The sequence below is a fragment of the Plasmodium knowlesi genome (assembly GCF_000006355.2).
Source record: "Plasmodium knowlesi strain H genome assembly, chromosome: 11".
Taxonomy (NCBI): Eukaryota; Apicomplexa; class Aconoidasida; order Haemosporida; family Plasmodiidae; genus Plasmodium; species Plasmodium knowlesi.
The window spans coordinates 19148-33281 of NC_011912.2; the positions used below are offsets into that span (position 1 = coordinate 19148).

General features: G+C 32.8%; 3 protein-coding genes across 3 annotated transcripts; all 3 read left to right on the forward strand.

Moving 5' to 3' along the window:
- Nucleotides 1–2385: 2385 nt before the first annotated feature.
- Nucleotides 2386–3452, forward strand: PKNH_1100300 (Plasmodium exported protein, unknown function; the record flags this gene model as incomplete). Its single annotated transcript, XM_002261148.1, has 2 exons — nt 2386–2466; nt 2862–3452. 2 exons carry the CDS (start codon nt 2386–2388, stop codon nt 3450–3452), a joined length of 672 nt encoding a protein of 223 aa, XP_002261184.1.
- Nucleotides 3453–5677: 2225 nt separating this feature from the next.
- PKNH_1100400 (uncharacterized protein) lies at nt 5678–7287 on the forward strand (the record flags this gene model as incomplete). Its single annotated transcript, XM_002261149.1, has 2 exons — nt 5678–5746; nt 6091–7287. The coding sequence occupies 2 exons, from the start codon at nt 5678–5680 to the stop codon at nt 7285–7287; spliced, it is 1266 nt and encodes a 421-aa protein (XP_002261185.1).
- A 2633-nt stretch (nt 7288–9920) lies between these two features.
- On the forward strand, nt 9921–12215 carry PKNH_1100500 (Plasmodium exported protein, unknown function; the record flags this gene model as incomplete). The annotated part of the gene is made up of 2 exons (XM_002261150.2): nt 9921–10001; nt 10317–12215. The coding sequence occupies 2 exons, from the start codon at nt 9921–9923 to the stop codon at nt 12213–12215; spliced, it is 1980 nt and encodes a 659-aa protein (XP_002261186.2).
- Nucleotides 12216–14134: the final 1919 nt, after the last annotated feature.

The following is a 14134-nucleotide window of genomic DNA, read 5'->3' on the forward strand; positions in this document are numbered from 1 at the left end:
AATAAATAAAACTGTTTCTTCAGTGAGAATAGTTCCCCATCCGTCTCTTCCTTTTATTTTATTTTTTTTTTTTTTTTTCCTTTTTTTCATATCTATTCTTTTTTCAATTTATGTAAAAAAAGAAAAGATGATGCGCTCTCGCACAATTTTCTTTTTTAAGTTTTTTTTTCTTTTTCGGTAAAAATAATTTTTTCTCTAAGAACACCTTTTTTCTGACATTCTTTCTTTTTTTGGCACATAAGAAACGATTTTATAGCAGATCGCGAGAGCAGAGTTCTCACGGAAAAAGGGACAACGCTAAAAAGGGAGCAAAATGAATAGAACATGGAACGATAACGATTTCATGGATTGAAAAATCAAGGTTCCACGGGAGGTAGAGGCCATTATGGACTTCATGCATAAATGACGCTCATCACATTGTTACAATATAGTGTGCATGAAAAGTTTAATTCGTACATGCTCCTATAATGCACATGCTCCTATAATGCACATGCTCCTATAATGCACATGCTCATATAATGTACATGTTCGCATAATGTACATGCTCCTATAATGTACATGCTCGTATAATGCACATGTTCATATAATGTACATGCTCATATAATGTACATGCTCGCATAATGTACATCCTCATATAATGTACATGCTCGTATAATGTACATGCTCATATAATGTACATGCTCGCATAATGTACATGCTTACGCAATGCTCTGTCTGCTTATATACCCAGTGCGTGATTTTTTTTTTTTTTTTCTCTTTTCATAAATGTTTTTTTTTTGATTTAAGACTAATTTACAAATATTCATCGAATGACTCTTCGTTGTGTATATTTCACATGAACGAAATATAGTGTTTGCGTATTTACCGCATTGTCCTGTTGCGTGTTAAAGTTCATTTTTTCCTCATGGATTTCACTTTGGGGTGTGCAGAACTTATCGTTCTGTACTCATGTGCTGAACAATCAACTGATGAATTTGTGTGTGAAATTGTTGGAATAAAATAAATTGGGTTCACTTCACAGTAGAATGCAGCAGGGAAAATAGAAAAGGAAAAGGGGGAGAGGAGGGTCAGTGCCTAACGTGTGCTGGAGAAGAAACTGCAAATTCCTCTGCTCCCCTTTACCTAAAAAGGGGCGGGGCAGGGGGGAGGTTGATACACAACGGTTTAGGTTGTATCCTCCGTATGTGCAACGCACTAGTGCTGGGTGATTCGACCTGAAATGAATCGAATAAAGAGCGACCAAGAGAAAAAAAAAAAAAAAAAAAAAGAACAAATAAGGCGCTACGACATACGATTAAAACTGAGCAGCGAACTGTTCAAGCAGGTGCAGCTATTCCGGGCGATAGGTACAGTCCATCATGTAAAGATTGACCCCATTCATTTTTTTTTTTTTTTTTTTGGCGCCTTTTGAAATTACCCCCCCCCTGCCGATAACATGAAGTATCGTGGTAGTAATGCTGTGAAAGAAGGAAAGAAAAGGGGGGGGGGGGGATCTGGGGAAGCACATATAAAAAATCTGGGTCACTTTATACCTAGCTGTGTGTCGCTATAACCCGCATTTTTTTTTTTTTTTTTTTTTTTTTCTCTCTTGGTGCAGATAAACAGAAATTTATAACGTCAGTTCAGTTACTATTATATACTAGGATACACTTTTATGAACAACTTTTCCAGACTGCTGGTATTTCATAGAAATTATTTTACTTCCTATAATTTAGTGTGCTCCATTTAATACAGAGAAAATGTGGAAGAAAATTGGTAAAAATTGAAAAAGAAATATTTTAGGTCCATTCCTTTTTTTTTTTTTCTTTTCTTCGCTTAGGAAAATTTTTCCGTATTTATGCAAATTATTTTAATTATTTCGACCGTAAGTCCGTCTCTTATAATAAAAAATTGGAAGGAATTTACTTTTCTTCTTCTTCCATTCATTTATTGCACTCTTTTCTTTTTTTTTTTTTTTTTCTTCTTTTTTACTTCCGTTTATAGTATTATGCCCAATATTACAGTGCGATTATTTCGTAACTACGTTGTGTAACTCTCTTATTATATATTAATAACCCTATTTTTTATGTTAAAAATGCACCATTTTTGCAGCGTACTATTTCCTAGTATAAGCTCTTTCCCTTTTTTTCTTTTTTTTTTATTTGAAAACATTATACGCATGTTAACTTATGCGCTAAAGTGAATGCAAGAAAAAAAAGAGTAGAAAAAACTGTTGACACATTTCAGCAAGAAATTACCGCTAATAAGTGGATCCATCCAACTTTGCCGCAGTTGAAATAATGATATAATAGTAAAGAAAAAAAAAAAAAAAAGGAAAAAAAATATATATATTCTGCTTTAACTGAATATTTAACGAGTTTCACACAGAAAGGAGTGGCAAGGAAAATGGTATATCCCAAGGATCGTCGTTTGTTGGTGTACCCTTTACTTATTGTGTACTTTATCCTGCTTTGGACTGTGCCCCTGGTACGTGGAAGTTGTAAGAAACATGTTCCCTTTCTTTCTTCTTCCTTTTTTCTTTCATCTGCTCTACAGCAGTGTATGGGATTATGATATATCCTTTTGTCCAAATTTATCATTGCAAACCTTCTCTACTAGCTTTTCCCGTTTCAGCGTCATCTTCTTTAATATTCTCCATTGCGTTCACAATATTTGGTGATTCTATTTTATTTTTTTATTTTTTATTTTTTTTTTTGGATATTTTAATTTATTTCAATTTTACTTTACTACATTCTAATTTATTTTATTTTATTATACCTTAATTTATTTCATTATACTCCATTTCTTTCTACTTTATTCCATTCTAACTTAGTTTATTATACTTTATTCCTTTCTATTTTATTTTGTTCCCTTCTTTGTAGAGCTTAAATGGAGAAAGGCAGGTAGGGACCTGGACAAGGACATACCCATCTGGGTGTGCAAGAAGTTTGTCCGAATCGTCGATCTCTACGGATCATGGCCTAATAGAGCAGAAGAAGGACACAAAATGCAATCAAGACACTTCCAGAAGTTGCCACAATAACATGAAGGAAACGGGACATTCACATACGGGGGTACACGGAGGGGGCTGCAGATCCGATGAAAGTCTGGCTAGCGGGTGCGATGCAGGAAGAAATAAGAAAGCTCACGTTCATCAAACTTGTGAGAGTTATACTTATGAAACTTGTGATGGTTATCCTTATCACACTTATGGAGGTTATCCGCATCCAACTTATGGAGGTTATCCTCATCCACCTTATGGAGGTTATCCTCATCCACCTTATGGAGGTTATCCTAATCCACCTTATGGAGGTTATCCTAATCCAACTATTGGAACTTATCCTCATCCAACGTATGGAGGCTACCCTCATCCAACTTATGCAGCTGGCGCAAGGCAATACTATGGGACCATGTACCCTAATATGAGGACCCATATCGTAGGAGGGTACAGATCAGTGCTCCCATTTACTTGATCCCCACGCCCCATGACATTTCGAGGAATCTCATAGGCGAAGATATATTAAAAATGCCGCAGGAATTATTTTTTTGGTTTAATAAAAGAAAGGCATTTATTTCTTACTTTTACTATGGGATATACTTAGAAAGGAAGTACTACGTCATGGTGAATAAGCTGAACAAATGGTTTTCCAACGTTGCAAAAGACAATAATTTGCCAGATGATTACAAGTTAAAATGGTGGGAAGAATTCAACAAAGAGCTCATGTACGATTTGGAATGCATCCAGAGGACATGTGAAAAAAAATTTCGCAAATTTGTTGATAAAAGAAGAGGAAAATATATATGGACTGTAGTACCATTTGAAAATCTACTACATCGTCTTCGGAAGTTAACACATGGAAGTATTAACCGAAACAAGGAGAAATGGACTAATATTTTGGCACATAAAGTGAAAAGCTATAAAAGGAGGGAAAAGAGGAAGCATAATAAAAAATGAGCACAAAAGGTGGAAGTTCGAAAAGAGGAGGGAGAAAAAGACGGTGGGGGAGTTGTGTTTGGTGGATCGATATCTTCCATTATTCAACGAAGGAATGGAACCATATGGGCTCTCCTCTATGCATTTCCTGCCTCCCCCTCTACAATTATAACCTGAATGCGTCCATGAGATGATTGTTCCTTACCTCCCTTTCTTGTAAGAGCAATGCTAAGTTCATAGAGTGTTGCATCTTCTGCCCAACAGAAGGCTACTTACATGATTGTAATGGCTTATTTATGATTTCACCTATTTATTATTGTATCAATTTATTATTACACCTATTTGGAAAATGATCCATTTAGGTGATCTACTTTTAAAGGCCTATATATGATTATTTATTCTTGTATGCAACTTCTCCTACCCCCTTTCTTTTTGGCGCATAGTCACCACATGGTCATATACTCATAAGCCTAGGTGCTATCCACCCTTTTCGAATGGCCCAGCGCACCTAACTTGAACTAAATAATGAACGCCATGGCGCCACCTAATCGAAATGAATAATAATTAATACACATAGACGAAAGCGAACCGAAATGAATAATAATTCCTCCATTTGGTGTTCCGTCCGTGCCCGGAAAGGAATGTGACCATTCGTGTGATATAGTTTCCGTATATATACTTCCCCTCAACCCCATTTGCCCTGTGCACAAAGTACATAATTTGGGGGGGAATAAAATTAGATTTGGCACTTGGAAGGAAAATAGCTCCTTCAGAAAAAGTAATGTACGCACAACGCCGATTCGTATTCAACTGTTCACTATTCAACTGTTCACTATTCAACTGTTCACTATTCAACTGTTCAGCACACAACTGTTCACTGTACAACTGTTCACTGTACAACTGTTCACTGTACAACTGTTCACTGTACAACTGTTCACTATACAACTGTTCCAAAAATACATCACAAAACACCACCATTTAGGTCTGATTCGGCAGGAAAAAAAAACAAAAAAAAAGCGTCGAAGAAAAAATTATATATAAATGTATTTTAATTTTTCAAAGAATTATGAAAAAAGGAGAGAGGGAATTTTGGGGCACTTTTTTTTTTTTTTTTTGGTTCTTTGCATAATTCTAAGAACAAAGGATTCTATTGAATCCCACTTATATTCCATTCTATGAAGGACTTGAACCTCTGTCGTTCAACTTAATTTGCTCCTTTTTTTTTTTAGGGGGTGGTGGTGCTGCCACTGTTCTCATATACAGAAATTTATGTCATTATTATCATATATAGAAGCAGAAAAAAAAACTATAAAAGGGAAAACTTTACATTTATATTATTAACATTCATCACATAGGAATTATTCCTGCCCTAAATTGTGATAATAGGGACAAGAAGTGTAATAACGTAGAGTCGCCGCCACATACGCACCCACACGTGGAGTGTGTGATGAACTTCACATATTTTTCATGGTGGTAATATAACATTTATGCGATCCTGCCAAAATAGGAAAGATAATGTTAGAATGTGTGGTAGGAGCACGCATTGCATACACAAAGGATTTCATGAACGTATATTCCTTATTACGATAAGAGCAGAGAAAAAAAAAAAAAAAAAAGAAATGAAATAATTGTATAATCTACACAAATATAGAAAAAAAAGAATATATCATATTTTCCGAAATTTATTACGATAAGAAAAGAAGGAATAAAAGGAAAGAAAAGAATTAAAAGAAAAAAGAAGAAGAACAACAACAAACAACAAAAATGATATCTCTTAGGAAACTTCCTCTATTCATCTTTGTTGTATACTCCTGGCAATGTTCCGGCAACTATGTAAGATATGAACTGGGAAAATTTAAAATTTTGAGTATTTGCTATCATTCATCGCTATGATCCATAGGGGAAGCGTAAAAAAGGAGGGGGGGAAGGAAAATTTTTCTGCCTTTTGCAGAAAAAGAAAAGGAAAAAAAGGAAGAGAAGAGAAGGAAGGAAAGGAGGGGGGGGGAAGAAAAAGGGAAGGTTCTTCCTTCCCTTTTTCTTCCCCTTTCTTTTCCTGAACATTAATACTTATACGTGCTGCGTACATGAGTCCTAAATATAATATAATATACATTTCTTACTTTTTTCCCTTTTCTTACATTTTCTTTTTTTTTTCCTTTTTTTTGTTTGTTTATTAGGTGAGTGCATTAAGCACATTAAACGATGATGATGCTACTTCTATGGAAAGTCTATTTACCAAAGTGCAGAAGACCAAATTTGATAAGAATGGGAACTCTGACAAATTAACCAATTATGACAATTCCATGGAAAGTCTATTTACCAAAATGCAGAAGACCAGATTTCCCCACTATTCTGATGACTTGTCCACGAATTATGACACTTCTATGGAAAGTCTATTTACAAAAGTGCAGAAGACCAGATTTCCCCAATATTCTGATGACTTGTCCACCAATTATGACACTTCTAGGGAAAGTCTCTTTCCCCAAATGAGAGATGTTCATGGTGATGACCATGACTACTTCCACCATAATGGTCGTCATCATCCTCATCATCAACATCATCATAATGGTCATCATTATGATGACAAATCAACGAATTATGACAGTTCCATGGAAAGTCTCTTTCCCGAAAGGAGAGATTTTCATGGTGATTATGAAGATACTATAACCACAGACACTTACTCACAAAAAGGTGGATACGTGGACAAACATAACTACAATTTTGGCGAAGATTTCTATCATGTAATGTACAAAAATAATGGATATGAAAAGACAAAGGCAAAGGCCAAAACAGGAGTGCATTTACCCATGTTAGATGAATATCCCACAGAGGAACATGAATATTATAACAATTCTAAAAATGGTAGAAGAATTAATAGTATAAAGCAGAAAATATACAGGAATATGCCTTTTATACGCAAGTTTTTTAACAAAATTGATGCCAAACTCGAATCAGAAATTAGACGTTATTTAAACATTAAGGAGAAAGAAAAACATTATTATCCAGTCAGAAAAGTAAATGGGACACGAAAATTTTTTAATTTTCTCAGCAAGTACAGAGTGTTCGTCCTGCTTGGTGTGGTCGGAATAGTTTCCTCGCTATCTCCAGTATTACTACGAATAGTGGAATTATATGGCGTATCGCCTTCCCTGTCTCTTCTATCCGGCTTAGCTGCATCTGCAGGAATAATTACCTGCATGGTATTTATTCCCATATATTATTTTTTGCCTTTTATGATTGCTGCTTTGGTCTTCGGTGGATATGATTTTTTGGTATTGTACTATACGCGTAAATTAGACAAAATAAAGCGTTCAAGGGAACAGTTCGATAAATCATTCCCGAAAGTGGAATGGAAAAAAATTAAGGGCTACTAAAAATAATACCGCTGACCAAAAAAAAATTAAGAGTATCCTGTGCAACGTCCATGAAAAAAATGTGTTGTTCAGGATCTCCTAATAATGGTCCAAAGAGAAAAAATGTACCTACACATAGGCGAACCCTTCCTTTTTTTTTTTTTTCGTATTTCCCTAATTATATCATTCCCTGCTCCTTGTGGTATAAATATCTTTCCTTCCTTTTTTCATACATAATTTTTTTTTTTCTCTCTTCTTTGTTTTGTCCCTACTTCTATTTTATATATTTATTCATGTCAAATCAAATTTGTTTGATTTTTTTTTAGCATGTTACGCACAACCAAAATTAAACACAAATTTGTTTACAAATTTGCGATGTCCAGCATGCGATGCCCACCTCCATTTGGTGTGTTCCCAACAAATCCATCACCCCACTGTGAAAGCGTGGGTTTTTTCTTAACTTACCGCACAAATGGCGCAAACAAAAAAGAAGAAAAGAAAAAAAAAAAAAGGAAGAATTCCTTATTAAATCATTTACATATGTGTATACACATGTGTCATTATTATATTTGTGTTTTTGCATACATGGTTTGCTCTGCCGCTCATTATGGTAAAAATTTGTTCCTCCCCCTATCCTTACACATATAATTTTTTTTTTTTTTTCCGCTCTAAATACAGAACAGTATCCGCTTTTATTTGTTTACTCAATATTTCAATTGTACATTTTGAATAGTTAATACTTCGAAGTGCCCCCCCCCGTTTTTAATTTTTCCGCCTCCCGACCCTCCTGCGCCATTATCCGCGCTTTCATTTTCCTATTTTTTACGTAACTTTATTTTATTGTACTTCATTCCACTCCTGAATGTGTATCTTTCTTTATGTCCATTTGTAGTAAGTGTCAATGGTCTATAAAATGTACACTCCGTAAAAGAATGTGAACATATGTAGGAGACACCTCCGCAAAAAGTAAAGACGAGAATCTCTTTCATTCAAAAGACGAAGGTATCCATATTTGTGTTATTAAATTTTATAAACTGTTCAGTTTTTAATTAGTATTTAATTTATTATTCCTAAATTATAATTATGTATGAAGTGTTTGCATTAAAATTATATATGAATTTTTCCTTTCTTCTCCTGCTCTTTTTTCTTCTTTTTTTCTTTCTTTTTTTTTTTTCCCTTCTTTTTGTACGCCACTTATGTATATTTAGAAAACATTTCTTCCATGTGAATTTATGTACATCTTTGTGTAATTCCCCTTTTGTACCTGATTAACTTTCATTAAAATCTCTTTAGTAATTTATTAAAATCTAACGATAATTCAAAAAAAAAGCTACAAAAAAAAATATATATATATATAGTGTGCCATGGGAAATTTTCTGTTCATTATTTCAGCATATAAATATATAATACACGGGAAAAGAAGAAAGTAACATTATATTTTGGGCTGAAAAAAAAGAAAAGAAAAGAATATATATATATTCCCAATAGTATTGTGTTTTATTATAATTTATTACATGAGAATGAATCATTTAAAATAGTTTATTGCTTCTTAATTGGTTTATTATTTATTGGGCACATATTTCCATGTTACCTTTTTACCATAGCGCAGAACTATTTTTATTCTGTGAACGTTATGATTTTACCCTCCGAAGGGATAAAATAATAATGTATATAAGTTTTCTTTATTCAATTTGTTTCCATTTAATATTTTTTTATGTTCATTTATGGAGGTATTTTTTTATGTAGCGCAACAATTAGTCCTTCTTTCTTTCCTTGTTTTTCTTTCTTAGCATCCTTTATTATTTTTTTTTTTTTTTATTAGAGTTCCTTCTTTCCAGAAGAATATGAAATGTAATTCTGGGTACCTTATATATTATGTTGCAACTTGTGTACCTATACATTTCGGTAGCTGCAACGTAACTTTAAAAACAACTTTTTATTTTCAACATATTTGTATTAATTTTCCGTTTATTTGTTCTTTCTTTATTTTTTTTTTTCTTCTTCCTTCTCTGTTTTTTCCTGTTCTTTTGCTGAATATTTTATGTATAATACTTATTAATCGATTACCATGAAGAATTCCTGTAATTTTTTTCGTCCTTGCATATTTATACTTTTTAGTGTGAAGTAGTTAAAAAAAAAATATGCTCCCCCCCCCCCCCTCGCCCCTTTTTTTATTACTATTACTTCCCACTTTCCTTCTTTCCTTACATTTTGAAGTACATGACATTTCCTTCCACATTTATGGACATATATATACATGTACATAGTTGTATATATATATATATATATATATATATATATATATATATATATATATATATATATATATATGTGTGTATAGTTATGTTCATTTGAAAGAAAAGAAGGAGGGGAAAGGTGAACCCTGGAAAAAAAAGAACAAAACAAAGTATTTTAATTTTTTTTTTTTTTTTTTTTTTTTTTTGAATAATGAATTATGCACATACATTTTGCTCACATAATGTTCCTTTATTTTTCTCATACCAACATGATCCAAACATTATTATGCTAGTGTAGTTAATCTTTCCGTCCTACCGAAAGCATTGGAGAATCTCTCCTTTTTAAATGCAATCATATCAGGGGGAACCGGACAAAAAGAAAAAAAAAAGAAAAGAAAAAGAAAAAGGAAAAGGAAAATGCATACTTTATCCTACTCCTTCATTAGATGGTTTTCCTTGTCCCTGTTATTATGGAATAATTGTGAATATGTGATTCAGGTTAGAAATAGCAATGGGCTTTGGAAGGAAGTGTCTGTGTGTACATATCTGTGTTATATGTCTATGCACATGCTTCTGCGATGTGGTGTAGTGATTGTTGTTGTGATTGTTGTTGGTGGTTGTGATGATGTAGTTTTTGTGTGCATTCGTATTCATAATCGCCCAACATTTTCAAAAGAGGGAGTGAGGAGCGGGTACACTTCCCTTATAATGCAAAATTGTTCGAGAACATTTCCATCTTGTAGATATATATATATATTTTTTTTTTCCGTATTAATTCCTTCTTCTATACATTAACCACCCCCCTTCTTTCAGTATAACTTTGAGGAAGCATGGAATGACGGAGTCCGTTGGAAAAATGCGTCGAACGTACGCTGTATCCGAATATTAAAAGAGGAGGGGAATAAATCAGTGGACATGGATGATAACTTTTCCTCATTAGAGGAAATTATGTTTGGAATAATTAGTGGCGATGAAGGTAACGTTGAAGAAGGAACCAAAATATTTTTAGACAAGGAGCCTCTCATGGGAAAAGTGAAGAATGGAGTGACGAAAGGGAAATTTCAAGGAGGAATTTCTTCCTTAGCAGGAAGTGGTCAACATAAACCAAATAAGGTCTTCCTAGCTAAGGGTGGAAGGTATGCATTCGATAAATGCAACAAAAGGTTGAGTAACAATGATTCAGATGATTATGATGATGATGACGATTATGATGAAAAATATGAGAACCGAAAATATGAAGACAGAAAATATGAAAACGGAAAATATGAAAATAGAAAATATAAGAACGGAAAATATGAAAACGGAAAATATGAAAACGGAAAATATGGAAACGGAAAATATGAAAATGAAAAATATGAAAACGGAAAATATGAAAATGGAAAATATGAAAATGAAAAATATAAGAACGGAAAATATGAAAACGGAAAATATGAAAATGGAAAATATAAAAACGGAAAATATGAAAATAGAAAATATGAGAACAAAAAATATGAGGAAAAGGAAGAGTATGACTACAAATATGGGGATGGTCGCAAACACCGTCCTAATGATAGGGACAACTGCAAATATAGCTATGATCCGTTTGATCGTGATGATTGTGATAATCCTGCAAATCGAACTGATGGCGATGTTCGTAACCATAGCCATGGTGGTCTATATCTTAAAGGTACAAACTATATTGAATTTCGGGATGATCGGCGTGATCGAAGGAACAAAAAATATCGAAATACATATGATGCATATTATAAATATGATAGTGACGAAGATGATCATGATAATTATGATAGTAGTTATAGAAAACCTTCAAATAATAAACAATATACATTCGATAATAAAGGAAATAAGTTACCAAGAAAATATCCTGCCCAAAACCATTGTCCTAAACCATGGAATGACAAATATGGAAATGTGAACAAAGCTGGGAAAAAACATGTTCCAATGAATCTAGACGACCGTGCCAAAAAATTACCCAGTTTATTAAAGAACAATTTTAGTAATTCAGGAGGATACAGTTCAAGAAGGTATTATTGGGATGATAATTATGATGACAACAATGATGATAACGGCGATCATGAACGATATGTTGAATCAAAATATTATGATCCTCATAATAAAAAATCTTGGAATTCTCAATTTTGTCTACAACCTGGGCAACCGCAATTAGGTCCACAATCCGGACGACCTGGACAACCCCAATTTGGTCTACAAGCCGGACAACCCCAATTTGGTCTACAAGCTGGACAACCCCAATTTGGTCCTCCAGGTAAACCATCTCTTATGGAACCAAACAAAGGTAGTACTTCTCAGCAGAAGCCAAAAGGAAAACTAGCTAGATTTTTTAATGGAATTACACATTTTGTAAAACGATCAGATGCAATGTATGAAGCAGAGCTGCTGAAGGTAATGAAACTTTTTTCTAGTACCAAAAACAACAATGAAGCAAAACTTGGAACGAATAAAAGAACTGTTAACAAAATAACAGTCATTTCTCCAATTCTCACTGTGGCTACCATTTTCATATTATTTGCCATTCATTCAGAAATTGTAGGTATGATTGTATCAGCTGTATTGTTTGTTTTATCATCCATATACGTTTACTATAAGTATAGGAAATGCAAATTTATGCTCAAAGTTTACAGTAAAAACAACGATCTTCAAAATGCTTTTGAACCCGGCCCCCCTCCACAAATTACCTATCAACCGAATGTCTAAAAAATTATTTATTCAATTACATACATTAATTTTCTAATACTTAGGAGCAGAATTTGCACATACTCTAAATGTATATGTGAGTTCAATATAGCTTCTTCTAATCATTATTATAAATAATTATTATAAATGTAGTTTTGTATGCTCCCTATTCGAAAAATAAATTAAAATTTCCTTTTTTTGTATGTACACAAATTATTAATCATGTATAAAAACTGACATGAGATCACTTTCCCCCTTTTTATTTAATCATGAATTAGTATTTTTATTTGTTCTTTCTTTTTTATTTTTCTTTGGGTAAATTCACTGCGTATATACGTTTCTTTTTTTCTTTTTTTTGTATTCGTTTAGACACCATACATAATACAACATGGTTATGCACCTCGTTGAATCTAAGAACTAATAATTCACAGAACTACATATAACTTCTCTCTTCAATTTGCGCGGCATTTTATTATTTTTTCGGTAAATTAAACTTAAGGAAATATTTTAACTATTAAAAAAGAATAATAGGCCTTTTTGTTTCTCATCAACGGAAAATAATTAAATCGCCATTTTCCAGATTCCTCAAACTAAATTCATGTATTTTCCTTTTTCATGCTATAATATTATCTCTGCATCATGTGAATTGCATGTTACTTTACCTACAAAAGTTAAATGCTTCATTCGGAGAAATTATATACATATATATATGTTTATTTCCTTTTCATTTTTCTCACTTTTAAGATGTGCCATGTTATAGAAATATCCCTCTTTATACATTATAATAGTGCGTTCTTCATGTGTAATGTGATTCAGCAAAGCACAATCGTAAAGAACATCCTTCATTACCATAATATTGGTCCATTTCCACGGGTCCCGACGAGCCGCAGTTGCTCAACATATATATAAAAATAATTCATTACATTCTTCTCGGTAGCTTATTCATTAATAATTTTTTTAATAATGTGTACATATGTTCATTCCACCTCAAAATTGTACTGCTCCTGGTATTTATTAGTATATACATAGACAACCTATCGAAAGGAAAAGATATTCCCTACATGCGCAAATAGAATTAACCACATTCCACATCATGACCCCGCTCATATACCAAACAGTATTTATTTGTCAACCGAACAAAAATTTGAATAAACCTTTTCTTTTTTATTCTTTCTTCATACACCTTTATCTAACCTTGTGCCCTGTGTAGAAATTACGGCAACAACAATATTTTTATTTATCGTAATAGTGTTAAAAAGAAAAAAAAAGGAGGGGAATTTATATACAAGCGTAGCTATAATGTAATAATAACATCTTTTGTCATTAGAAAAAATGTTTAATTTTTTCAGATTGCACATTTATATTGAATTTTTTTTTTTTTTTTTTTTCACCCTATTATGTAAAGAAATGAATGGCAGTAAAAACAAAAGAACCATCATATAGAGAACGAGTACTATTATCCATTATTTGAAATGTAGAAAGAAATGACGACCGTAACTTTGTTACATCAGTAAATGTAAAGAAATGAAAATAAAAAAAAAAAAAAAAAAATTCTTAAACGCATAATCCTTCTTCCTAAAAATGTGAACAAACGGAATTAACAAATTAGCACGCCTAAATAGTTTAAGGTCTTACTTCTTTTTTAACATGTGCGCCACTATCATACAGGTGATGGAACCCTATACCCATATCTTTCCGTGTTGCACCTGTTAATATACGAAGGCAATGTCACATATCGACAACATGTAGTAGAACATCATATCCCCGTCATTATAACATGTTATTATATTTTTCTATTCGCACAATTATCATATGATAACAATTCGTTCTTATCATATTGCCTGAATTTTTTTTTTTTTTTTTTTTTGCAGTCCCTTTTACACTATTGTACAAAAGTGATACAGACTTTTTCATTTAAGGTGTAATACTATTAATAAATT